Below are 27,528 nucleotides of genomic sequence, written 5' to 3'. Positions count from 1 at the left end.
AAAATACTTCCATGGTACAAAAGCAGCACTGCCCATGTCACATTCTCCCCTCAACAGAGCTCACATCTGAAGTTCTGCTCACCTGAGAAATTCTTATATTCACCCACATTACAAGATTATCTTCACAGGATTCTGCTGCCATTTCTTCTGCCATTGCATTACTTGAGGCTTCAAAGCACTCTGAAGTCCTTTGTCAAATTCAAGCTCCAAAATTGCACAGTTTATCTAATACACAAAACAACTTGAAAATATTTTAACTAAAGCCTTTTATTCTATACAACTGTGAAACATCATTTACCCTTCTGGCATTGCAGACTCTTTCATTAATCTTTCCTGTTACTGTGTTTCGGGATGGTTAGAAAGAAAAAAACAGAAGGAAAATTACAACCTCGGGCTGATTTCAAACAAAAAATTACTGTGAGCAACTCCAATGTATACAATAGGACAGGAAGACAATCAGGAAACAAAACATAACCCAAACAGTGCCTATTGGAACAGACAGAGACCCTTGCTATTAATAAATACAAGTCAGGACAATTTACCAATAAAAGTTACAGTTCTGTTTAACTACTTAATTCACAAACAGCACTAAAAAAGTGCAGTTAAAGCACAATTGTGTCAAACTAAGCATACACAGAAATAGGGATAAAAAAACTGAACCTGATTCTCAAAAGATGGGAAAAGACATCCTAGCATAATTCTGAACACCATGGTTTTGTCTAAGCAATGAACTTGTTTTGCTGGGTTGAAAGTGCAGAAGGAAATGACTACTTTGACTATTTGACTATATTTTGCCTGTTTTTTCAGATAAAACATGATGAAAAATACTTTACTTTTTGTCTGACCAATACAATCCCAGTAATATAATTTATTGGGACTTTCCTTAGGCCTCAACCTAAATCTTGATCACAAGATACAGGAAGGGCTAGAGCATGTGTCTCTTGAAGAAACTCCAATAATATACTGCCCCTTGAAGGCACTTGTGCTTCTGCTTCAGACAAGAGTAATTTCTAAACCATTTCTCTACGAGGATTTGTAATTTGCTCTGGCTACAAATGGTTTTCTGGGATATCCCCACATTTTCTCACAAAAAGCTGAAAGGCCCTTACCCTCCCTCCCCCCAATAAGTTAAACTTCTATAAAAGATTACCATGAGCCTATGACAGCCACAGATTTTTAGAAATAGCAGTGAAAACAAGATCTGCATAAATCTCTAACAAAAGAACAATTGCATATAAAACCTCGGAAAAGAAGAATCAGTATTTTTATCTCATGAATATGAAATCTGCTGAGAAGTTCCTAAAGTTCAACATTAAACATATGAAGTTATAATCAGAATGGTTCGAAGTTTTAACAAAATGTCACATACTTTTGGAGCACAGTTACCAAAAATTAGACTTGTGTGTCTTTAGAACACTTAGGACACAGTGCAGGAAGTAGTTACATATATATTTAGAAAAAAAAAATCTCTAAGTTGCTGCAAAGCACATTCACTATTATGATGCACAGCATCACTGGACTCATACTGCTCTGATATTTTTCTAGTGTTCTTATCTTGCATGTCAACAGCTCTCTAAAGCAATTAAAACAATTCTCATGTTAACCCTTGGTTTGCAATTAAATGGGCCCATTCATTCAAGTATGCAATACCTATTTTTCTGGTATTTTCTTTTCCAAACTTTTTTTAGTGGTAGAAATGCTTAAGTAACCGGTGAAAAATCATTGCTGGAACTTTATGAATGGAATGTACTAAAAATACCTTGTGTGCAGTTCTTAATTACATTGTGAACAGTGACTAATACGGCCAAACCTGTTTGATACTGAGCATGAACAGATGAGGGGATTATGTTTTGGAAAAAAACCAAAAGCAAAAAAAAGACGAAGCAAAAGTCTGCACTGGGTTATCATCCACTCTCTGTACACCTCACACAACACAAACCACTCAGGGACCTCCCATCTCATTGACTGAGACTAGGACAGACTTTAGTTTAAGTCATATAGATTTTTTTTTTCCTCTATATTACAGGTCTATTAGTCACTTCAATTAAATGTTTACTTCCCATCCATACTGAGGCATTAGAAGTCTCATCTACCTTAGGGGTTCAGAGGGCTGCTCTAGAACTACTCTTGGAACCAGCACAGCAAGGTCAAGTAAATGATGACTGCTCTGGGTCTGCGCTGCCCTCACGTTGATTTCTGGCGGTAGTGAAGCGTCAGGTCCCCGCCACTCTTCCAGATGAAGTGCTTTACAGTTCGAAGGTCCATGTTGGGGTCCAAAACCTACACAGCAAAAAGTCAGCTTTTATTCCACAAGTCTGCTAGGATAGCAGAAATTTAAAAAAAAAATCAAAAAATCCAAACCAAACACTCCAGTTCACCCACAGTGAAAACTGATACCAAGATGAGTCATGCAGAGGCTCAGATTTTTTAATTAGCAGCTGAGCCTGATGCATTACTGAAAGATTCTAGCACAGTACCATGTAACTTCAGATTACAACTACCTCCTCAGTACCTACTCTCCATTACACTTAATAGGCAATTAGTGGTTTTGGACCAATTTTGAAAACTGCCAAAAAAGCAGAATTCAAAACATTCCAGAAACGCTAAAAATAAAACTCTGTGGAATTGTATTAAGCCCATTTGTTGGCTATGAGTAAGTAACCCTGTAAGGGCCCCATCTCAGAACAAATTAAAAAAGTTATTATGAAAAATCTTTCATCTGCCTATCTGCAAGTGTCAGAAACTAGTGTCAGTACTAAGTTACCATCATGTCAAAACATTTACTTAGTTTTAAAGGTAACAGATAATCTCTAGCTTATTTCAAGTTCAGAACTCAAAAAATTCACAACCAATTCACTTCTAAAGCTTGGTTTTAATCACAGGGAACTAACCTGGTCCTGGCACAGAAGTTCAATCTTCTCCTCTGCTAGCACAGCAATGTCTTCCTCCTTTTCTTGTTCTCCTGCTTTCTCATTGTTGGAGGAGCTCGTTGTCTGAGACTCATTATCCAAGTTGATGATTTTCTCATACACGTGTTCCATCACTTTTCTCACCTGAAGCATGTCACTGGCTGACAGCCGGTCTCTGTAGGAGGTAGAAAAGTTTGTCAGGAAAAAACTTGAGAAACAAACTGGATTTCTTATCTTCACAACACCTTCCTTAGCTGCAGCAAACTATGCAATTACAACTACAATGATCATTTTATATTGTCTAGTAGTAAATCATATAGAATACCATGATTGTAACAGCAATTTATCCAGAGTCACACAGCAAGAAACTCAGAAAAGTGGCTGAGATATTCAAAAGAGCAGATAAAAATCTGCAGTGATTTCTAACCAAGTCAGCTGCCAGTTACATGTGACTGGCAACTAGTTTGCATTCCCTTCTGGTAGTTTTTGTCCATTTTCCTTTCAAAAAGCAATTATTCATCTCTGTTACTCTGTTCAGAGCCACAGCTTTGTTTCCTGTTACTGACAATCTATAATAGATACATAAATTCAGATAAATTCATCTGTTTTCTGATTAAATACTACAAAAGACAAAGTCCCATTTCAGTAGTTAGTTCTTAGACATTTATTAGCATAAACTTGTACAACTGCCTGTTGACCCTAAATCCACAGTTCTTTCATATATTCTGATATAACTTGGTGCTTTAGAGCAATTCTGCTAAATAACTAAGAACTTCTACAGATTCATCAAGCACAAAACATTTCTCTGGGAAATCAGTGAATTGGTTTGGTGGGGGTTTTTTGTGTGTTTCTTTTCTTGAGCTTAGCAGGTTTTTTTCTGCATTTTGGATATTCAATACTAATAACAATATTTGCATTACTTACTTTTTTAGAGTTTTTGCCCCTGATGATGAATGAGGTTGGAGGTAGAAGGGAATCTTATTGAACTTGGGCATATTTTTCTAGAAGGAAACAAGTTTCAGAAGTGTTAATTTAGGATGAACCATTAGCTCCTATTTGCAGCAGCTGCTGTGTGAAGTATATTCAGCTCCTAATTATCAAAACCCATGAGAGATTCCTAATCAACATCCCCACCACAGCCAACTTCCAAATTACTCATACTCCTGAGACACTTCAATTTAGATGATGCACAGATCATCTAGCTTTTGAATATAAATTATCATTTATTTCAAAGGCAATTAGATAGTATCAAAAACCAGCAGCAATGTGAAGTGTATTCTCTGTTCCTGAGTTCCTCACTTGAAAAGGATACCAATTAGGCACAGGACTTTGAATTCTTTATCTAAGACAGTCTGTCAAAAGGAATTGAGCAGAAATACTTCAACTGGACACATCAAAAAATGATGCATCTCAAAAGGTCTTGATTACAGACCTTGAGACCACTTATTTTAAATACAAACAAAGCAAAAACTTAAAGTATCATTTCAGATACTGCAAAGTTAATTGTAGTACATCTTAAAAAAAACTAAAAAAGCTCAACTTACACACCCAATACTTACATCCACAGTGATGTCAATTACCCATTGTGGCACGGTTTCATTAAGAAGCATGGATTCAGTTTCACCACCTGAATCCCGACATAACAACCTGAGACACACAGAAATAGCCCTTATTGTAACAACAATTATTGTCATTAAAAAGCTTTCAGGAGAGGTTCTGTCCTCTTAATGGACAGAGAGCCTGAACTCTGTTAGGATCATGAGCTTCTTGGGGAAGAGATCATTTATTTTCTGGAAAGACCAGAAGGAGCTGTAGTAAGACAGATCCCAGAAACAGGGAGGAGGATCTCAGGAGGCTACAGCTATGACACAAAATGTATAAAAGTACTTTGCTCTGGATTGTGTTATGTTGGTGTGCTGAAGTCCAGAGCTGCCAGGAGAAGAGGAAAGGCACCTGGCATAAAGCAAATCTCCTCTCCTTGGGAAAAATGAGCTTTGCATATAAAGCATCTGCTAAGCCCTCACAGAAAGGAAAGAATAAAGCCAATTTCAAGAAATGTGCACATGCAGTGATGCAAAAAAGCCACATTTCATTTTATAAATTGCAATGAGGTATTTTGTCAGTCCTGCAAGCCACCTTTTAGGTCCCATAAACATGGCTCCAATGGGGTCTTTGCAGGGGTCTTTTGAGGAGCAGCTGTGTAAGAGGGAACATCCACCAGGACAGAAAGTGGGCAAATATTAAGCCCCAGGTACAACATAAATACATTAATACTGCAGGAAAAAGTCAGTTTTCCAAGCTGAAAATGGTTTCCCTGTTTTACTGGCCAAAAGTTACCTCATTTTGGGCCCTGTTCAGCCTGGGAATCAAAACCAACAAATCAAACATGCCCCACACCCCTTACATTTAAAATTCACTATGCCAGTAAATATCAAATAATTCAGTATTTGCAAGCTCAGCGCTTGTTCTGCAGCACTATTAAACTGTCTCTGATGTATCACAGATCACAGTTAGGTTTTTCAATGCAGAGTGAGAAGAAATAGAAGGGTAATTAGTATACACATTGCAAAACAGAACCTGTGCTCCTCCCTACCAGAGATTAGGGCCTTCTACTGGATCATCAGCTAATTTTGGGAGCAGAAGCCAACTCTCTAGTGAGTACCAGCTCCTGAGTAATTAATGCTCAGAGACCAGCACAACACACAAGAATCTAAAGTAGTACAATTTCATCCCAAAACATTTTAATTTATCAGTTTGCAGAAAGAGGCACCCAAAAATATCACACACAACTCATACTGCTTTGACACCCCCCGCCTTGCTGATATTCAAACTCACATGGTCAGTTGGACAATGTCAAATCATCATCAACAGCTGCATATTTTGCATGTTTAATTGTATTTTAAATTAAAGTATTATATACTAACCATTAATTAGAATAATATTTTTATAAATATTTAACAAATAGAATTTATTATATTTTGTAATATAATATACATTATTAAATATTATACATGTTTAATATATAAAATTGCATTTAAGTGTATGTCTTAAATATACAGAAGAGATTCAAAGAACATTTTTGGTAACATTCCTGTTTGCACTAAGAAAGGGATTGTTCAGCCACTGAATTTGTAAGTTTTTATACCTGAACAAAGTGCGTCCTCCAGCCTCACCAAAAATAACTGGTGTATGTGGTGGCACTTGGAAGTATCCATTTCCTTTCTGGACTCTGTTCTCCTGCTCCCCATTGACTGTTGGAAAAAAAACAACACATGTAAAACAACAGTGAGACTGCACTAAGCCTTAAAAAGAGGCACACATTCCACCTACAGCAGATACATTTTGTAAATTAATAAGGATTACAAGCTTCATGAAAACCAAAAAAATCCCCATTTCCAAAATACATCAAGTATATAAAAAGAAACACTAGAGAGTAACAAGTTCAGTACAGGTTTGTAGAAGGCCTACCTCAAAAGCCTGTGAAAAAGAGAAAATAAAGCCCAAGAGCTAAAACTCAATTATGAGGTTTTTTCTCATTTCTTTTGTCAAACTGAACAATACTAATACTAGGAATCAACTAAAGAGACTCTGCTGAGACAAGACTGTTCTTCCCTCTAGAGTGACACTACAGAACTCTGAAGGGTTGTTTGCACTGCTCTTCTACTGGATTTGCCAGATGTCAAAACAGTGCACTAGGAAAGCTCAGACTCACAGTACCTTGAAGTTTCTCCATTACAAATTCAATTTATTACAGCTAACTACAGAAGCATGGTCTTCAAAGACTGAAGAATGTGGTTCCATATCAGGTGGATAGGATAAGATTAAAGAAAAATCAGCATTATTTATACATCTCTTGAACAGTGAAGCTTCTCATCAGTAGATATCTTGAAACAATGTAGAAGAATTTGGATGCCTGACTTGCACTTTGGAAAAATCATCTCCATCACACTCATTACTGCATTTGAGGAGATGCTGAACTCAAGCAACGTTAAGAAATTTAAATGGCACAGACTCATGAGATGAATGATTCCTCAGCTTTCTAACCAGAAACACACAGAGCCAAAAGAAAGGTCAGAAATTGCAGCAAACCAAGAAACCAAAGAAAGAAAATCTATATTTAAGGAGTAACCACAATACTGAAGTTACAGCAAGTGAAAAATCCTATTGTTTGAAAGATTTCATAATCCTTCTCTGAACAATTGAGAGGAACAACACTGCATGTATTTTGTGTTTACTTAAATTTGTATCTCTACAAGAATGCCAGCATCCAACAGGTACACTTCACCTTCTCAAGTCATTGCTCAGAGCCAGTCTTTTAATTTTTCTCTTTTGGAAGGGCAATGAAAACTGATTGTGTTATGAGTACTCCAAACATTCCACTAATCCACAAGTCTACACAGGAATAAGCAATGTAGCATCAATAATCCAACACCACAAAAGCCTGTGAGTGACACTTCTCAAACCTTGTCTGGTTCTAAGCCATAAACTGCCAGTATACAACAACTGGATTCAGAAGAGTCTGCCAAGTGCTCCAACCCTCCATGGAGGCCAGTCTTCAAAGAAGAAATTCTTGGCACAGTCTTGTCACATTACAACAAGACATGCTGAATGTACAGTTTTCTTAATTGCATCATCTATCTATAGAAAGTAATCTCTTAATTACCATGTATGAAACTTTTCAGTCAACTCTGGCCTGGGTTGAATTGATTTCCAGCTCAGGATTTACAGTCTTATTTTGCCAAATTCAGCCTCTGTCTTACCTTTCACATGGCTGTGGCTTTCATCTGAGGCCTGATTAGACTTAGCATTATTACATTAAATACCACTTTTAGAGACCTGCTCCATGTACTATAACACTGAATATATTTTTTCCAATAAAGCTTTTATTTTGTTCACAACACCTAGAAGAAAACTGGAATTATGTCAAGGGAATGCTGGCTAATGTTGGATAACTGTCTTATTGCTATTTACTGTCGTTATCTAGTGTTTCTTTTCTAAGTCAAGCCTCAGTGGGCCAGTAATTGTTTTTCATCAATTTTTTCACCCTATTTCTGTAACTTCAGAATAATTTTTTCACCTTTTTTTACAGACAAACATGAGATTTTTGCTGACACTTTCAGAAGTAAAACACACTTTCAGGTGTAAGGCAAACTTAGAAATGCTAAAAAACATGAAGTCTATAATGCACAGAGATAGGTGTAAGACAAATATTGTATCTGTTTGAGAAACATATATAAACAATGTGCAGACAAGTAGCAAAAAAGGAAAATATTAAAATACTAACCATGGTTTATCTCATTTTCTTCTTCATCCATTGGATTGATATGTGTCCTAGGCCAATACTCCAGCAATGCTTGCAGCAGAAGCCCTCCAAGGTTTACTGTCAAGACACAGGGAAGCAGAACTTCAATCACAAAAAAAACCATGAGCAACATAATAATGTTCTTTTTATCCACAGCTGAAAATTCAAATTCAAGAGTTTGAGCAGTTCTGTTCCCAAAGCAAACTATTTACGGGCACAGAAATCTGCTTGTCACAATCTGAGAGCTGCATGCTACAATCTCTCAGGAAAAACTGATTTTAGAATCCCTGCTGTTGGATCAGTCACGTGCTTTAACAATCTCTACATTTGGTTATAATTAGTTTTTCCTTTTTTGAATTTTGAAGGTTTGAAACAAAATTAAATGTACACCCTGAACGTGACTGTTTCAGAAAAAAGGGCAATATTTTCTTTGGAGGATATGCTACAGAATTTATTATTAAGAAGATAAGCCCCAAAATCCAACCAGATACTGACATATGTGGCACTGGAATACTTCAAAACATATATACTGAAATTTATTCTGATTTCTTTGTTAAAACAAAACACTAATATTAGTTAAAACTTACATTTTGGATCAGAACCATCAGGACTGCTAAATCCAGCATCCTTTGCTGAAACCCAGGCTGCAAAGCAGTCACTTTCATCCAAAGTAATTGTCAACATCTGTTGGCAAAAGTCCACATGGAATGTAATAGTTTTTTGGGATTAATAAGTCTACAAACTTTTAACTTTTTTCCTACTTAGCTGGGAATACAAACCAAAGAATATCTGAAAGCATGACAGCACACTTTGTTTACCAAACTGTATTAATTCATAAGTAGTATTGGTGGACTACAACACAAGCAAAAACTTAATAAAAAAATCTGTTATTTAGATTATTAAGAAAAGGTAAAATTTCCTGCTTTACTTGAAAATAAACTTAATCCATTGGATAAGCAATGAATGTCCTTCTAAAGTTAACAAACTAAAACTTTTTGAACAAAATACATGAAAAAATGTGAAATATGACATTAAGACAACAGATTTAGGAACTGTATCTCACCCCGGTTTTCAAGTCCACTGAGAACCAGTTTGGCACATAAACCATTTTAAATCTCTTCTTAATTTCCTCTTCAAAATCTACTTTCCCCAGGTCTTCCACTTTACATGCCTGTTCAAAGAAATGTACAAGTACTGAATCATATCAACACCTCAAGTCTTGATTTTCATATACACTTGGAATGATTGTGACTTATGATCTCTCCCTGAGCACTGCAGTCCAAAACAAGTTAAAGTTTAAATCTTTTATTAAAAGTCAAACAATAACTTATATGGTAAATAGCTTTTACTCTCCATTTATCTCCAAGGTAGTGGCATCAAGCCTGTACATTTCCAGAGAGGACTGGGAATATTAATTTAGATTATTAATTCATATTACAAAATATTTTCCCTACACTGAGTAGACAGCTGTCTTCTAATACCCTCTGTCATTTTTCTCCCCAGCAGTACCAATATTTCAGTACTCCATCAAACACCAGAATTTCCAGCACATCAAGCAACAAATTCAGCTCAACTACTATAATGGGAACAACAGTGATTGAATTTCTGTGCAGATGCTTTATCTCTGGTTTTTAGTTACTTTTACTTTAAAAGTCCTTTAAATAATTCTGTTAAAATCCAAATTATTATAATCCACTTGCAGAGGTCATGCTGAAATACCTGTTTTAGGCAGACTCTAAGGACTGCAACCTTGGAATTTATTCCCTCAAAATCCAGGAAAAGTTATAACAAGCAAAGACTAAAGGGTGCAGCCACAGGTAGGAAAACCTGCCTCTCTTCTTCCAGCACCCTCAATAAAGCCTCAGCTTTCAAGTGCAGAGAGCAACACCCTGACCTGGCAAACAATCTCATCTCCATAGTGAATACATATTTAAACATGTATCAAGTGACACTTCTCCCAGACTTACTAAGAAAAATAAAACTGAATGAAAGTAAAAATTAAGATTAGCATTTGACTTTGGTCCTGAGACCTAACACTACACACTTAAATACATACTGAAATAAAGAAAATTTTTCCAAAAATTATCTACATAATTTTTAGTATAGCTCTATATACTCCAATTTAATTTATTTTTTGCTGCAGTCAACAACTCCGTAAGTTGGCTGAGCATGCTTTACCTCATTATTGATCTTGGCTGCTGCACTGCATAGTTCAAGAAGAAAATATTTAGAATTTAAACAGGCTTTTGCCAGAGAAGAAATTGCTGACCATCTCACTGATGTGGGATTCAAGTCTTTTCTCTCTGCACTCTTTCCCCGCTCCTCTGACCAATCACTGGGTAAAGCAACATAAAGAAATGTCACACCAAGTCTCTGCAGGCAACACCAGGCAGAAGCCAGGTTTCCTTCAGTTTATTTCTGCCTTCCTGACTTACCAGCAAACACAAGCCCTCTTTGAAACAAACCCTCATCAAAACAGACAGTATTACTTCCTGGAAAAAAATTCACAGGTCTGAATTTCAGGCAAATGCAGATGTCAATACTGGATTGAATTCAGGTGAATGCAAATATCAGCCTCACATCAGGGAAAGCTATAAAAAAGCTCAGAAATTCCCCCTCTTTTTTCAAAAGGCAAACTTTGCATGATATCCTGAGACAAAGATAATTGACTTTCTACCACAGAAATCTCAAACACTAAAAAAATATATATAAAGCTGCACAAAATAATCATCCAACAGTAGAAAATCTGAAATTACATCCTTACCTTCAAGACATCCCAGTATGCCACATTATTATTTGTGTCTTTGGTTAATATGTGCCTCTTGTCATTAAGAATGTGGCACTGAATAATACTAGCACCCCCTGGCAAACAAACAAGAATTAAGGTTACTACTGTAATTATGTTTTTCTAATATCACATTAAATTAAATTGCATAATATGACATATGCTGGTCTTTGGTTTCAGTTTTTTGTGTAAACCTTGGAAGTCATCAGGGTTTAAACATAATTTTAACTGTAACCAACACTGGATAGACAAAAACCATATTGTTCTGGTTGAAATCACAGTATCAAGTTTAAAAAAAAACAAACTGAGTCAATCTTAAAGGTCTATCACTTTTGCTAAAGATACCAGATTTTACAATTGCAAAACAGCTGTTTACCTTTTATAACTTGGTCAGGCTGTGTACACAAGGGTGGTATGGGATTGGTACAATCATTATCATAATCTCCTGATGCTCTAAAATTATGGATTCCCTTCAAAGTCTAAGAAAGAAAGAAAATAATGACACATTCATAATCATCTAAACTCTGCTTTTATCTGTAACAACTGCCAGTTCATGCTGCTATTTAGATGTTAACTATCCAGATCCAAGAAATATAATTTATTTCTAAGAGCATCATAAATAGAGCAATGAAAGTAACTCAAAGCTTCATACCTTTTCAGCAATTTCAAAATTAGTATTTTATGATTTATTTTAAAGGAAGTTTACAAATCACAGCACATCTCAGTCAAATTGAAAGCAACAGCCCAACAGTTCCCAAAGCAAGACTGCAAATGCGATGACTATTCAATTTTATTCACAGACTATAAAATGTATCACTTACCCATTTATTCACAGAGGATTTAGTTGTTGCAACCCAAAGTGCAGGAGGAGGGTCAGCTGATCTATCCAGTTCCATCTAAATAATGAAACAAACTTTCAGTCACACTTAACTTAGTTTCCCTTTGATAAAAGTATTGTCTTGTGTAGACCCTTTCCCATAACTGGAAGTATCTCACAAACAGCACTACTTTCAGTTTACTGCAGAAATACAAAGTTTAAGTGAAAAGTAGCTAAAATTAAACTTCTGAAAATCCAGAGGAATTATTACAAATATTCAACAAAAGAATTGTAGATATGGGCAATAATAGATGCAATGTGTATTAACACAGAATTCTCGAAGTTACACCCAGCATGATGCAATCTTGCCTAATGGACAGTTTAGTAAGTACAGTATTCTCTCAATTTGTATTCAGACACTTCATATGGCAAACATAAGGATGTAAGAAGCTCTATACTACTGAAAAAGCAGAATTTTATACATTTGGCTCTGACATTACATTTCTCAGATGAATGAATTACTGTAGCCAAGATTAGAGGCCCCTTCTGACCTCTGTACAGGTGACCAGCATTTTCATTTTCCATTCTGAACTGAAATTTCTCACATTCTGACTTTTCCAGAACTAAATAAACATATCCAGGATTTTATCGTAACACACTAAGCTAGAGTTCACTCCCAAGGAAAGCCAGGCTGCTTATATCTATCAGTATCTGTTTTAATTGCACACTCCTTATATATACCTGCAGGTTCCAAGGCCATGTCACTAAAGTTAGAGACAGCAAAAAAATTCAAAAAACAGTTTCTTTGAAAGATTCAGACCTGTGCATGCAAACATCATGTTTAGGTGCTCAAAGAACCCACAAATAACTTTATTCCTGGTTCCCATGAGTATGTAAAAGATTCTAAAATAGTCCTGTGCACATATGCTGCTGCCAAGAAAAATCCACTTCGGTACAAAACCTTGGCAATGCCAGCTCAGTTTCTTAAAACTGTACTAGAGCCTGATAAACCAAACTTCTTGTGTGTGAAGCATAGTCAATTTCAGTAATATTCAAATTCACATATTTTCAGTAGTTGCCAGGCATCCGTCTTCCTGAGCCAATTAAACTTTAGATGTAATTTAGGAGACAGAGCCAATCTGCTGAAGATGTGGTGTAGTAAACACTTGCTAGCCAATGTGAATTCTTTAATCAATTTATACCTCAAGCCACTGTTTCATGAGAAAACATACAGCTACCCTTTTATACTGTGAGGGTGACAGAACACTGGAACAGGTTGTAAATTCTCCATTCTTGGAGATACTCAAAACCCATCTTGATGTGGCTCCAGGTTCCAGTGCTCTTGGGCAATGGAGAGGATTGGTCCAGATGACCTTCTGTCATCACTTCTAACCTCATTCTATGATTCTCTGAATTAAACTCAGTTACCTTAAGAACTGGTGCCTTTTCTTCACAGATCAGCACCCGGATATCAGGATTTCGTAAATCTGTACAATAAATCTTCCTGTCTCTTCCTCCTGAATAAACATGAGTGAAGGCTTCATTGACCTGCAGAGCCCAAACACCTTCATCATGGACTCGGTATGTGGCTATGCACCTCTGCTGCCCAAGGGACCACAGGCGGATTGTACCATCAGAGCTGCCTGAAAGACACTGAGCAACAACCAACACACTTCAATCAAAGGGTTATTTAAGTATTTCAAAATATTTCTTCCCCATAAAAAAAATTGATAAATCGTATAGTTATATTTTTCCACCGAAATGGTGCTACACAGATAACTCTAGTCACAACTGCCAGTATTTAATATAAACAACCCATTCCACACTCAGATGAACATGTAATAAAAACAACTTTCACCCATCAGCCTCCCCCCATAATTATCTGTAATATGACATGCCATATTTACACTGAAATGGACTCATAACATTTTCTGTTCTCTGTAAAATGCCTTTGTCTCAGGTTAAAGCACATACCTGGGTGCCATCTCTGTTCAGCAACAAAGCTTTGACATTGTCTGTGTGCCCTTTGAGTTTCATTAGTTTTGCACAAGTCCTTGGATCCCACACCCTTAGAACCTATGGGAACAGCCAATGGATAAATCGCATTAACACCATTCTTTCCACCAATGTATTTCTCCTTTCTTAGTTTTCTGCAGAAACTAAGCTTTTCCAAATGAATCAACCCTTATTCCAATCACTGAAAATATACATTACAACAAGAGACACAACTATATCTTATAAAGCTCTAGTAATCAGCTGTGATCTCCTGATTTTAATTTAATTTGTTCTGGTTTCTTCTGTCTTAAAGACATTAACACTTCACTGATATGTCCTATTTTCATTTTAATATTGTCTTGGAAATAAAATTCTCTCAAGGTTAGATTAAAAAAACAACTCAGACTTAAGCCTGTTTCACCTTCCTTTACAACAAAGAACAAGGGCTGTCTCTTGGGAACACTTGAGCTTCATTAGCTCACCTCATTTCCCACCTCCTGCAGGGATCTTGCAAATTGCTGGCACCTTCTCTCCTACCTGCAGCAACTGCTTCAGTCTTGATAATCATCTGAGTCATGTCCCCTCAAAATCAGAGCTCTTGTGGGGAAATGTAATGATCTGACAAAGAGGGTTACACAGTATGATCCGATTGTCTTCCCTATGTATTAAAGCTGTATGGATACATCACATCTTCAGATTGAGGCAGGATTTGTATCCTACACTTGCACTCCTACTTCAGAGAAGTGTCTGCCCTCACTACTGAAAACACAAAAGCTGCTATAGACATGACACTGAAAATGAATAAAATTGTCTCTTTATACTGAAATAAAACTGAAGTGAGATGAACCTCACCAAATTCTGCTTACCTTTTCAGTGGACCCTGATACAATAACTGTTCCCATTTGATTCATTGCAAGACTGTAGATTGAGTCCTTGTTCCCACTCAGGGAAGAAGCTATTTCAAAATAAAATTCACATTTTCAATTTTAATGCTGTTATTTGAAGAACATATTTATTCACACAAACCTGAGTACTATTGATAATACTAATACTCTCTGACTCATGAAAATAATGCCACACTGCCCCATATATAAAGTTGCTTTAAGAAAGACTATAGCCAGCATAGGGCTGGGAAAACCCCATTCTTATTCTTAATCTACTTCTATATAAAAACCAAGTAATCCCTCAGATTAATGGTCTTTACAATCTTGGTGACCTTTTGGCACCACAGTTCTGTGCCAGGGCCATCAAGCTACTCTTGTTCAACTATGTTATTGGAATATGACACTTTGTGATCTTATTAACACACAGCATTTGGATTTAAGTGCAGAGATTTTTTTTCATGCCAAGTAACAGTAAAATTCGACATTTTGTATTAAAGGCTCTCCAGCAGAAATGCAGAGAACTTACAGTGCAGCACTGAAATGTTATTTGAGGAGGGATGCTACCTCTGCATTTGTGAAAACCATATGGCAGTTCCTTAGCATCACACCTACCATCAGAGCTGAGGAATTCTATACCAACCAGCCTAACCCACTTCTGGAGATTAAAGTACCAGTCCCTCAACTCAGAAAAGCACAGACACAGCAAATGAAAATCATTTACTTAGAGAGCACAATCAGGCACTTCATCAAGCCTCAAATCCATACCATCAGTATGCCAAGAAGGCCGGGAATAGCAACAAACTGCATGGCCAGCAAAAAGGTAAACCTTCACACAATGATTTATTTATACGATGGAGCTAAGTTTCCAACAGAGGATTTGTAACCTAATATCATAATGTAATATCACATTTGGCCACAGTGGAGAAATCTGTGTCAGGGGAGGCTTAGGCTGGAAATCATTAAGAGGTTCTTCCCCAGAGGGACACTGACCAGGCTCCCCAGGGAATGGTTATGGCCCCAAGGCTGCCAGAGCTCCAGAAGCATTTGGACAATGCTCTCAGGCACAGGATGAGATTTTTGGGATTGCCTCATGCAGGATCAGGAACTGGACTCAATGATTCTTGAGGGTCCCTTACAATTCAGGATATTCCATGACCCTATGAAGAATTATGCAGCTGTACTTCAGAGTCCTCTTAGACAAGGGTTATAGCAACCAAATGCAAACCGTCCAAATGAAATCTATTATTTGGAACTAAAATAAAATGAGAATTTCCCACTGTCCCCAGAGAACAGTTAAAAGCAAAACACAGAACTGAAAATGCTTGAAGAGAATGTTGAAGGTTAGAACACAGTTCAACAATCATAATTTAGGAAAGGATAATATACAGTTATCAAAAGCTGGATAGCAGGAATAGGAGAATCTTTAATGTATGGAAGCAGAATTTATGCCAGACCAAAAGCAAATCTCCACTCCCCTCTCTTCCGGAAGGGACTACCTCTCAAAAGCTAAATCTCTCCACTAAATTTGAATTATAGCTCTGCTGACTAAGAGTCTCTTTAAAAATAGGCTTCCTTTTAATGCTGGTTTGTGTACATCACCTCCAGGTAATCAGACAGAAAACTAATGCCCAAGAACAATTTTCATTTGTACTCTGAAAAAATCTATACTGCTTGAAAGGACTCAGGAAAACAGGTTCTGTGAGGATATATACTGTGTTCTCTCCAGCAGAAACAGTTACTGGGGAGCACTAAAATGAAAGAAAAAACTCCTTTGCTTCCTCTTCCTCCCCCTTATGAAATATTTGTGCTCCTACTCCAGAAATGCAAATTTGTCCCTGTCACCTTAGAGGTAATGTCTCCAATTCCATTTGATCTTGGGTTCAAAACAAGCACCAGCTCCTCAGTACTCCCTATCTCCCATTTCTGATTCACTTGAATCATTTAGGTTCTGTATCACTGTTACACGGTACAAGAAATGTTTTCATGTTTCTTTATTATCCCACAACTGAGTTTTCCTGTGAGCTCACAAATTCTTCCTTCAAAAACTCTTTGTTCAAGTAGAAGACAGCAAAACTTACAGTTAGCAGCAAAGTTTGGCTATAAAATAATTCTACTTTCAGTGAAAAAAAGTAAGAAATAGAAGGATTTCCTATTTCTGGGAAATCTAAAGTAAGTATCTTTAGTCATGTGCCATCCCAATAGCATTCTGCAGTGCAACATAGCTCTCTAAAGCCATGTCTCTTCCAAAGAGAAGACATGTCAGCACAAGGGTATACTTGAATTAAAAAGTTATTAAAATATATTTATATATTAACAATTATATGTAGTACATTATCTAAAATGTTTTATATTATATATAAAATATATAATACATATACATTATATAATAACATAATAAATCACATAATAGTAATATATATATAATATAGTATTATATATAAATATATAATAAATATTAAAATATAAAATTTAGACAACGAATGCAAAACTGACAGTTCTACCCAGCAGATGCACCTCTAGCTTTGGAAGCTACCAAATCTATAAAATTGAACACCTTCTGAAATCAGCCCAATATAGTAAATAAAAATCCCCACACCAACAAAACAACATGCCTGCCTCTTACTTACAGAATCACATGTTCCTGAAATGTCTTAGGAATATGTTGTCTCAATTCCAAATTTTAGTTTCACAGATTTTCTTTGAGTCATTCCTAACCTATGACTGAGGAAACAGCTAGGCTCATTTAGAAAATTAACATGTGGCAGTGTGCAAGATGGTTCTATTCTTTCCAATCCACACCTGAGACTGCTATTGCTTCAATATCCATCAAGTGAACTAAAAATTGAAAGAGATCAATCACTGGGAACACAATTTTTTCAACCTAACAAGCAGCAAAGTACACTGTGGTCACACTAGACTCTCAAAAAACCAAATGTAAAATAGCCAATACAAACAAGGATTCCATGACACACATCTGTTACTCACTTAAATCCAACTGAGCCTAAAGACTGGTGTGAGACTTCCCAGAAGAGCAACTTAACCAGCTCTACACCCTGACCATTCTAAAAAAGGCAGTGTTGGAATTGCTGCATAAAGGAAAGATCTCACAATTAATATAATGCCTTTCTGGGAGAGAGAAGCAGGACAGGTGACTTCCTAAAAGATGGTGAGAATTAACCCTGATGAGTAGAATCTACAGTTTCACCTTGCCATCCAATCTCTAGTGAGTTATATCTCTCCAGTATGCTATCCTTATTTGTAATCAGTGCTTTGTGTTACTCTGTGTGGTTTTCAGTCTAGTTTATCTAGTATTTTCTATCTCTCTTCTGACAGACTTGGCAAATGTATCAAGTCCTGCTTTAGGAGGCTCTACTATCTGTTTTTTCCAGCATCTACTCAAACAAAAAACCAATCCCAAACTATAAAACACAGAAAATAAGTTAAAAACATTTCTATAAAAGGTTGGTTGAGAGGTTAAAAGCTTCTCAAGCTGAAGCTCTATCAAGTTTCAAAGAAAGCAGCATGTCACAGCTCAGGAGAAACAGTTCAAAGAGACTTGTCCTCTATTCTAAATGCCATGAATGTTGCCTGCTCTAGATTTCCAGCTATTACATAACAAATGGACTGAATGCATAAAAACCCCACCTTCAAATTTCTTGCCCATTTTTTATGTACAGTTTGAAAAAGGCAACCATAATTTTAAACTGACCTCACAGATTATGCTACTCAGTATAATGCATTGCATTTGCCTCCCCTCCCCAGGTACCTACTTGTGACAGTATTATTTGAGGCAGTCAGTGCTGTGAGAGTATTTACATCCCAGAGGAATATCTGTCTGTCCAGCCCAGCAGATGCTACCAGCTCCTTATCTTTTGCATATGCTAAGGCTTTCACATAGTCCTACAATGAAATAAATGTAACAATATGAATCAATGTTATCCTTTTGAAGTCTACATCTTAATAATTGCAAGAGTGGCAGTGAGCACACACAGTATTTACAGATAATGTTTTTCACCTTATGCGTCCTTAGTGTTGACATGCAAAATCCCTTATGTGCATTCCACACTTTAACAGTAGTATCTGAAGAAGCAGATATCACTAAATTGGAAAGAATAAAGACTAAATTTTAATGGCTTATATATTACTTTAGAGCATATTTGTACTACTCTAATTTGTTTTTCAAAAGAGATTAAAACAATAATTTAAATACACATTTCAATTTTCATTAAAACAACTGCTTAAATTATTTACCAAAATTACAATATACATCACAAATTAATTTTAAATGCTAAGAAAAGACAGAAAATTAAAGCAGCAGATAATTTACTTGTATACAGTTTCTGAATACTTCAGTTTTGAAACTTCTAAGTACTTACATGTTTTGCCATTGCAGCAGAGCACAATGTCATTTACCCAATCTGTGTGATGTTCCATAGATGCTATATAAGGGTCTTGCTGCAAATTAAGAAAAAAGTAAGTTCATCACCACTGGAGAAGATGTGACTATAACATCCTGTTCTCATATTGTCTTCAACCTGCACGTGGATCCAAAATTTCCTAATGCAGAGTTGTCTGAAATTACTCTCCCAGAACTTTTTAGTGAGAACTACACAATTATGTAAGATACCACAGTATGAGCAATATCAAAAGGATTCTGTGATCACAGTAATTGGCAGCTGTTTAAAAACAACATCATGTATAGCCCTGCAGGCCGCTTACCAACAGGGTAACTTGGAAACAAAAACAGGTTTAGAGCCAGAAAGGCTCTCCTGACTGACCTTGTGCTGATTGACACTCCATATCCTTATGATGGAGTCCCGCCCTGCCGTGAAGAGTCTGTTTAATGCTGGGTCCAGCTGAAGAGCATTTACCCCGTTCCGGTTGTACTTCTCCACTTCATCTCTAATCACATAGGAAACCTAAAACACATTTGCACAAATCCAATTATGGCATTAAGATATTGACATGGCCATAAAGCCTGAACATCTAAGTTCTTCTTTGTAAGGCTCCTCAGTAGAAAATATGACAAGTTTACAAGCATTGTCTGAATTTTGAGAGTTTGAGACTTACCAGCACCAAAGTCAAATGCCCCAAAAGTAGGGAAGAGTCATAGAAAAAATTCTGCAGTGATAGAACAGGAGCCCAAAAGATTATTTTAATCATTCCAACTTAAGCTTAGTTAGAGCTGGAGAATCTTCAATTCCCTGCTGTGTGTGCATATTCTGGGTGATCTTAGACAACACACCAAGTCTGTGTCTCACTTCCCAAGCGGGTTCCACAGTTCCTATAGCTGCAATGCCAGCATTTCCCAGCCTCACAGAGGAGAGGATATGGTCTCCATAGCTTACAAAGCACTGAAAGACTGCAGATAGAAATTCAATAGATGTCACTATTATTTTTAAACCAATTTTTTAAAAACTACCTACCTGCCAATATAATAATAAACTTAAACTCTTAGTGCTCTTTCAGATAAACTATTCCATTAGTTTCTTTCCTTCCATGTTTGACAGTACTGTGTGTAAAGGTTATTTAATGGATCTGCTCAGAAAAACTGAAGGGAAATTTCAGGAGACCCTGAAAGGCCACAGCAGTCTCCATTATTTGTGCTCAGTAAATACAATTCAAGACACTGCAGCTTCTTCAGAGCTACTGCACTCACTTTCCTGATCCCTGGGTTTACACACTACTCTGAGGAAAGCCCTCAAGCTGAGGGAAAGGGAGGGGAAGGTATCAGTTACGCATCTTCCCAGATTCTACAAAACAGAATCAGAACAAGATAAAATTTCATGCTTGGTATAATCAAACCTGCTCAAAGCAGGAATCCCCTGGATACACAAGCATCAGTGTTTTGAAAATGCTTACAAAAAATAGTCTTGGGCTAGAGATCTGAAAGCTATTTTTCACTTTAATAACTGTGTTAAAGTAGTATAAAGAAAATGTTCTCCAGATCAGATTTCAGTGATACAAAATAAATCCAACAAATTAAGATGTTCAGTGGTCCTTATCACAGAAGTAGTATTTTACAGCAGCTCAGATTCTGTACCATGAGAGCTGACAGGTCCCTTTGGTAAATGTGGGAAACACCTCCATCATATTATCCCACCCTCAGGCAGCACACCCAGAGTACTGACGCTTCCAGAAAACACATCCAGCGCTATTCTGTCTGAGAAACAGCTGCAGCAGCTCTACAGACCAACAATGAAGGATCAAAATGAAGAGCCTCCTGAATCCATCTGCCACAACACTCTCCATTACCACTCCACAAGTCCTTCACTACGCTTATTAATGTAGTGTGCATAATACATAACTGTATATGTACAATACACAGACGTAATTGTTTTATGTCCCAGTGCTCTAACAGAACTTCTATCAGCCACTCTCAGCCCTTTTAGTATCACAGCTTTTCCTCCCAGCTTTAGATTGTGTCCTCATTTCCAATACTTTCAGCTTCTCTCACCCATTCCAGACTCATCCATAACATTCTCGCTATCCATGCTCAAGTTTCCACCTACACACAGCTGCAGAGATGCTGCTGAAAGAAGACACCATCAACCACGCAGTGTTATGTCGAAACACTTCAAGCACTTGAGGATTATTTCTTTGTGAGATGCAGGGAGCAAGATGTGTGTGCCACTCCTTACCTGGGCTTAATCATATCATGTCTGTATTGCTAAAAGACCCACACAGATTATGTGCACAAAATCATGTTTAAGTCAAACTCGAGGTTTAACATGATACAAACACAAGGCAAATGGATGCACATCAAATTAACACTGCTGTCAAACTCTTTAAATAAAGTCAATGAAAACAATCAATTAAAAATACTAAATGTGAGCAGCTAAGACACAAACCTAGAGGTCAGTAGATCAAATTTAATGTTGCTCAGAGACAACAATATTTTCCTGACACAGTATCAGGCTCAAGCTCAGCAGGGCCCTTCACCTCTTGTATTCTCAAATGCTAGCAGGATATTTGAGAATATTATATATTTGAATATTTGAGGATATTGAGTTTGAGAAATACTCAATTTTTAGGTTTGCTCCTCCTCTGTCAGTTACCTCCCATATTTGTTATATTTTCAGGTATAATTTAAGAACTCTTCATTCCACTCATAAGTTAGACTGTCAAACTATGTTAGTCACCTAAGCATGGTAATGCTGATGCTTTTTGCACATAATGATGTTACTCTTTTCAATTTAAAGAAGCCCAAGAAAAACAGAGCTATAAATATTTAAAAATGCAAAAAAAACCCATATGATGGATTACTTTAGTAAACAAGATACTTTACATATATGATTAAAACTTTCACAGGACTTTGGAAATTGAGTCATATTTCTACATTAATCTTGATAAAATTAGAGTCAGGTCAACCAAATGCTGTTTTTCCCCCACACAAAGACATGATCATGAACAACCATTTCTCATTACCACCAATACTGAAATACTCAAAGTTAATTTGCCCACTATTGCCTTTAATGACGGCACCTATTAATTTAGTCAAACATCTCTTGGCAAGTATTGTTTTTATTTTAAAAGAATTGGGATAAAGAAAGAGGTTATATTGTTTTAGTGTTATTGTTCCCTGGTAGATCTGAGCTGGATCTCAGAAGTTGAGCAGGAAACCCATCATCATCATCCTTCTTTCTCCCTGTGAGAAACTTGAGAAAATAACTCTGCTGCAACAACTGAATTAAACCAGATTAAAATCTAGTGTTCCTTTTTTTTAGTGTAAATACAAGAGATCTTTGACATAAAAATATGGCAAAACAATGAAAAGAGCTTGATACAATATTTCCCATCAGTGACTGCTACTGTGCACACAATTCAACCACTTATTTTTGTCTCTCCTTATAGTTTTACAACATGTTATTTACTGTCCACAGAAGGAATAGTATACTTGTCCTGATAAACAGTCTTAAAAATTGAAGGAGTAACAGTAAGAAGAAAAAGAAATCCCTACTTTATTAGGTAACAATAACTTCCTCCATGTCATGGGGAGAAATCATGACATTTTTCAATCATAAGTGATTCTAATCCAAATTAAACATGGACTCTTTTTTTCTAATACTACAAGGACAAAAACAAAATTAAAATGAGAGGAAATCATTCTGTGGTCAGCAAGTTGACAGGGTACCACACCAACACTTAAACAAACACTGCAATTTGAGCAGCTGGCTAAGGACAAGGCAAACCATTTTTCTTGAAAACAGTATGAACTGAAAGACTACAGCAAAAAATGGACTCTCCAACTCATTTTGGAGACCTAATGATATCCAAGTAACTGTCAGTTGTTGACACTGAAAATACTTAAATTTATTTGCTCCTCCAAAACAAAAAATATTGAATGGGCCACTGCTGCTAAACAATCACTGAGGTTGAAATAAACATCTTGTATAGTAACAAAACTAGACAGGACACACAGTACGTGTGGCTGACATTTACTGCACACCACATGGAACCCTTTGCAAAGGGAAGTATAACACCAGAAGCATCCAGTACTTAATGTACTTAAATACATTAATTCCATATTAACACAGAGGGGAAAATTAAGGGCTCCACAAAACTTGTTGAAAGGCTGTTGAAATGCATGGGGAACTTAAAATGCATCCAGAAAAGCAACAGTGAGTTGACTAAAAGAGCTGAAACTTGTGTAAGAGTGGTGGACATGCAGCCAAGTCCACAGAAACAAAACATTCACTAAAAAGAACAGAGGAAGATTACTGATAATCCACATGTGGGTCTCTATTATGTTCTTATTGGGAGGAAAAAAGCTGACAAAGTGCTTTTTTGCTTGGTTACATTTTTGAGTGTCACTTAGCATAGAATTAAGAAGTATTAGTAGATTTAGTAAGTATACAAAACAAATACAGAAACATTAAATATATTTCAAGCCTGTGTGTACACAAACTTATCTAAATAATATAAATGCAGTAAAGCTCTGGTTGAGGAGAAACTGCTGTGGTAAAATTCACCTCTGCTCCTGAAGCACACAGATATGTGTGGAAACCCCCTGGAAGTGAGGGTTCCAAGATCTCAGTGGCACTTGTTCCACACAGGACAGACTGGAGCATTTCCCTGCCATGCCCTCTCCATCAGAGCATAGAGCCAGGGGCAAACCACAGACACAATAATTGGGATATAGATCACCATGGCTGTACTGCCATCATTGGCTGGGAGGGGCAAATAAATTACATGACATAAGTAAGAATCTTCCACAGCAGCAGTGCACAAACATCCACTCATTATAAAGAGTTTATGGAATTCAGTACCCTAAATGGATCAGGACCAATCATTTTAATGACTACCTAAGAGCCCCAGAGATAAAGCTACTGCAAACAAATACATTTTGGCACACAAAGCCAAATTAATTTCTTGCAAGACTTACAAGTGTTTCCTGCAGGGAAAAGTATCAGCCGATGTGGGACCTTGTTACCCTTGTTACATTACATGCATTATAACAGACTTTATCTTCACAGATGGGTAAAATCTGCTTTTAAAACATCCCACCAAACCACTTGGAGGAAATAGTAACCAGCTGAGCTCTGAGGATACTCATTCCTTGTTTCTAAGTGAGCAATTAAAAAAAAAAAAAAATTCTCAAAATCATGGGAAGGGTCCATGAGATAAGCAGCAGTGAAGTACCAGAGAAAAAAACCCACAACATTGCTTTACTATCTTGGTGGAACGTATGTATCCTTAAAAATATGGCTTTTAATTAAGGAGACTATTTGAATTTTTATCCAGGCTTCAGAATGAAAGTAATGGGAGGCATTACGAAGCTCATTTTATCCTTTTACAATGAAATCAACATACTGGCTATTTGTTTGCTTAAGTGTTATATACAAAATAAATATATTTGTAATTATAACTATTAATAAAATATTTTTAATATAATATTTTCATAACTGCAATATAAAATATAGATATCACATCTAGTAAGCTGAAGTATTAGTGCACAAATATAACAAAGTCAGTACAAAAAGATCACAATGGTTTGGGTTGGAAGGGACCTTAAAGACCATCTCATCCAAACTACTACCACAGGCAGGGACACTTCCCACTAGACCAAGCTGCTCAAGCCCCCATCCAGCCTGGCCTTGAACATATCCAGGGATGGAGAACAAGATTTTCTTATTCTGTACAAGACTTGCAGATACCAAGTGCTTAAAATTCATGCAATCATATTATAAGGATGCTGATCCTTATATGGCAAAATTCTCAAGTGTTGTCAACAGGTTCTGAGTGTGGGGGTAAATTTCTGCCACACCTCTGCATCATCACTCCCTTCCCAAATCACTCAACCTCACTCCTGCAGCCTTCAGAAAGGCAGGGCTAAGCTTCACAAACATCTGCCACTGGACACTTCAAATGCCTGACTTCCATTTAAAGAATTAAACATCTTTCCTTTTTTCTATGCATAGAATTTGAGGACTAAAACATCCACTCTGATTAAACCATCAGAAACTACAATTACATGCAAAAGCACCCTAAACTGACTATTTTGGATGGCTTTGCTTACCAGTAGAACAGGTGCATCCAAGCTAATAATAGTTCTGATTTCCATAAACTTCAATCAGCTCTCCTGCCTGAGAGGTGTCTTTTGTAAAAGCTTCTTCTTCCAGCCTCATAGGTTTGGAACAAATTTCTCCAATTCTGTCTCTCTCAAAAACTCTGTGTAGAAGCACCCTAAATGCTCAGCCTTTGGGAATTAAAATAAATAATGAGTGGTTTTATTTTTTAATTAGCAGCTGACAGATAAAATAACCACTTATAACTCCTTTACTAGGCCAAAGTCCTGTCACTAACCAAGCAGATGAAATATTAAGAGTCAAGAAAATAAATCCAGCTTCTAGTCAAGCTTTATAAATGTTTATCATGGAATGGTTTGGGCTGGAAGGGACCTTATTCCACTCTCATTCCGTCTCCTGCAATGAGCAGGGACTCCTCCCACTATCCCAGGTTGCTCCAAGCCCCATCCAACCTGGTCTTGAACACCTCCAGGGCTGAGAAGCTTTTCTGGGAAATACCCAGATCTGGACCTAAACTTACAGTGCACTGCTAAGACACAGATCAGAGTAATGTACATCAAGTGTCATTAGTACACAAGGTGAAAAAAAAACACACAGCACAATGAGAACAGACAAAACATCATAAACCAGCACAAAACCACCTGTAAAATCAAACTTTTGAGCTGCCTGGAGAACAAAAGTAGTAAAAAAAAAAAAAAAAAGAAATAGTGGGCTCTTTGACACATGCTGCTGCCAGGGAAATACTACTTCATAAACAGGAGTGTATAAAATAAATATCAAGGTATAATAAAATCCCCCTCCTTAGCGGTGTAACCTGCAAAAACTTGTTTATTGCACAGGCATTCTTTACATTTTAAAGTATGTTCAGTTTTTTTTTCTGGTAAGGTACAGGAATTCATTATATAGAATTGACAGAGTGCTTCTCAACCACAGAAAACACTAGATACATTTCCTCTGTGTGATAAACTAGGTGTCCAAAAACCAAACCCACCTCTGTTTTGAAAGCTCCTAATGCTATTTCAAGCCTAATCAATATTTCATTCGATCACACCGGATAGGTACAGCTGAAACTGGCACTTGCCATTAGGCAGCTTTGCACAGTGATAAAGCAGTAAATCTTTTTCATAGTGAAACCTGTAAAAACATGTAAAGGGCTGGCAGAATCACAAACAAGAAGAAAAGCATTGAGAACCATAAAATAAAACCATTTAAATGACTTTTACTGCTAAAGAGTCTTGACTATTTTAAACACACTTTGGTAATTCCATTCTCCACCAAGGCTACAACAATTGATTTGTAGCTACACATGAGCCCACACCGTAGGGTTTAATTCTTTCCCAAGTGTGCTGAGAAGGTCTACACCCACCTGACTGCCTCTGCCACGGGTTTCCTTCAACAAATGCTGCCTGGAGCTGGTAAGGAATACTTGTGAAATTCGAGAAGAAAAAACCCTGCTCCTTGCTCATGTGTGCAAAGGGGCAGAGTGTTTTACAGAAAGCAAGCAGGAATAGGATGCAAAGGAGATCACAGAATCATCAAATGGTTTGGGTTGGAAAGGACATTGCTACCCCCTGCCCTGGGCAGGGACAGCTTTCTCTAGACCAGGTTACTCAGTGCCCCGTCCAACCCGGCCTTGAAAAATTCCAGGGATGGGGAGTCCACAGCTTCACTCGGCAAACTATTTCAGTGTCTCACCACTCCTACAGTAAAGAACTTCTTCCTACTATCTAATCTAAACCTCCTCTGGCACCGAACACAGCCGAGACAGCCGCGGCAGGAATCTGCAGCTCCGTGGCTGCTGCGAATTCACGTTACACCAAAGCAGGTCTGGGGACACTGTTCTCTCGGTCTCAACTTACCTCCCTCCGTGCTCTGCCGCTTTTGATCTGAGCTGCTTCAGCTCTGCCTCCTGCGGGCTGCAGAGCCCGACCCCGGCTCGGCTGCGAGCAGCAGCTCAACCCCCGCGGTGCCTCGGGCGGCCGCTCGCCCCCGCCACGGCGGCCACGGAGGCGGGGGAGAGACCCTGGGGGCGTGCGGCGCTGCCTCCCCGCACCGCAGCGCTGTTGCGGGAGAGTGGGGCGACTGCGCTGCCATAGAAACCCCCAAGGCCTGACACCCTGCAGCCGCTGGCGCGGTCCCCGAGGCTCCGGGCTCCCCTCGAGCCGTGCCGGCCCCGCCGCGCCCTCACCTGCACTTTCCGCCGCCCCGCCGTGTTCTGCCGGTGATGCGCCGCCATCTTGCATGTTGACACTGTGGCGTCATGTCCGACCGGAAGTGCCGGCCCCTCACCCGGCCCGCGCGAGGCTT

General features: G+C 37.6%; 1 protein-coding gene across 3 annotated transcripts; it reads right to left on the bottom strand.

The window, feature by feature from the left end:
- Window positions 1-251: 251 nt before the first annotated feature.
- On the bottom strand, window positions 252-27,528 carry WDR48 (WD repeat domain 48). 3 transcript variants are annotated; one of them, XM_023921975.2, is made up of 19 exons: window positions 27,410-27,528; window positions 19,471-19,611; window positions 19,069-19,147; window positions 18,708-18,790; window positions 18,463-18,592; window positions 14,675-14,763; window positions 13,788-13,889; window positions 13,242-13,466; window positions 11,818-11,892; window positions 11,373-11,475; window positions 10,976-11,073; window positions 9,275-9,382; window positions 8,799-8,895; window positions 8,194-8,289; window positions 6,055-6,160; window positions 4,469-4,556; window positions 3,834-3,910; window positions 2,892-3,084; window positions 252-2,280 (listed from the first exon to the last, which is right to left on the bottom strand). In XM_023921975.2, exons 1-19 carry the CDS (start codon window positions 27,455-27,457, stop codon window positions 2,185-2,187), a joined length of 2,034 nt encoding a protein of 677 aa, XP_023777743.1. In that variant the 5' UTR covers window positions 27,458-27,528; the 3' UTR covers window positions 252-2,184. The 3 variants fall into 3 exon arrangements, with proteins under 3 accessions (XP_023777743.1, XP_086722396.1, XP_023777744.1); XM_086866270.1 differs by having other exon boundaries at window positions 27,081-27,500; XM_023921976.2 differs by lacking the exon at window positions 27,410-27,528 and adding an exon at window positions 25,212-25,391.

Source organism: Cyanistes caeruleus, chromosome 1, assembly GCF_971803275.1.
Source record: "Cyanistes caeruleus chromosome 1, bCyaCae1.hap1.1, whole genome shotgun sequence".
NCBI lineage: Eukaryota > Metazoa > Chordata > Aves > Passeriformes > Paridae > Cyanistes > Cyanistes caeruleus.
This window is presented reverse-complemented; position numbering and strand designations above follow the sequence as displayed.

Excerpts from the sequence above, each read along its gene's own strand:
- WDR48 (XM_086866270.1), bottom strand. The coding sequence starts at position 27,464 with ATGCAAGATGGCGGCGCATCACCGGCAGAACACGGCGGGGCGGCGGAA. Across the intron at positions 8,290-8,798 it reads TGATGGTTCTGATCCAAAAT|TAAACCTTGGAGGGCTTCTG; the intron begins GTAAGTTTTAAC and ends GTGTCTTGACAG. Across the intron at positions 4,557-6,054 it reads GGAGGACGCACTTTGTTCAG|GTTGTTATGTCGGGATTCAG; the intron begins GTATAAAAACTT and ends TGTGTGTCTCAG.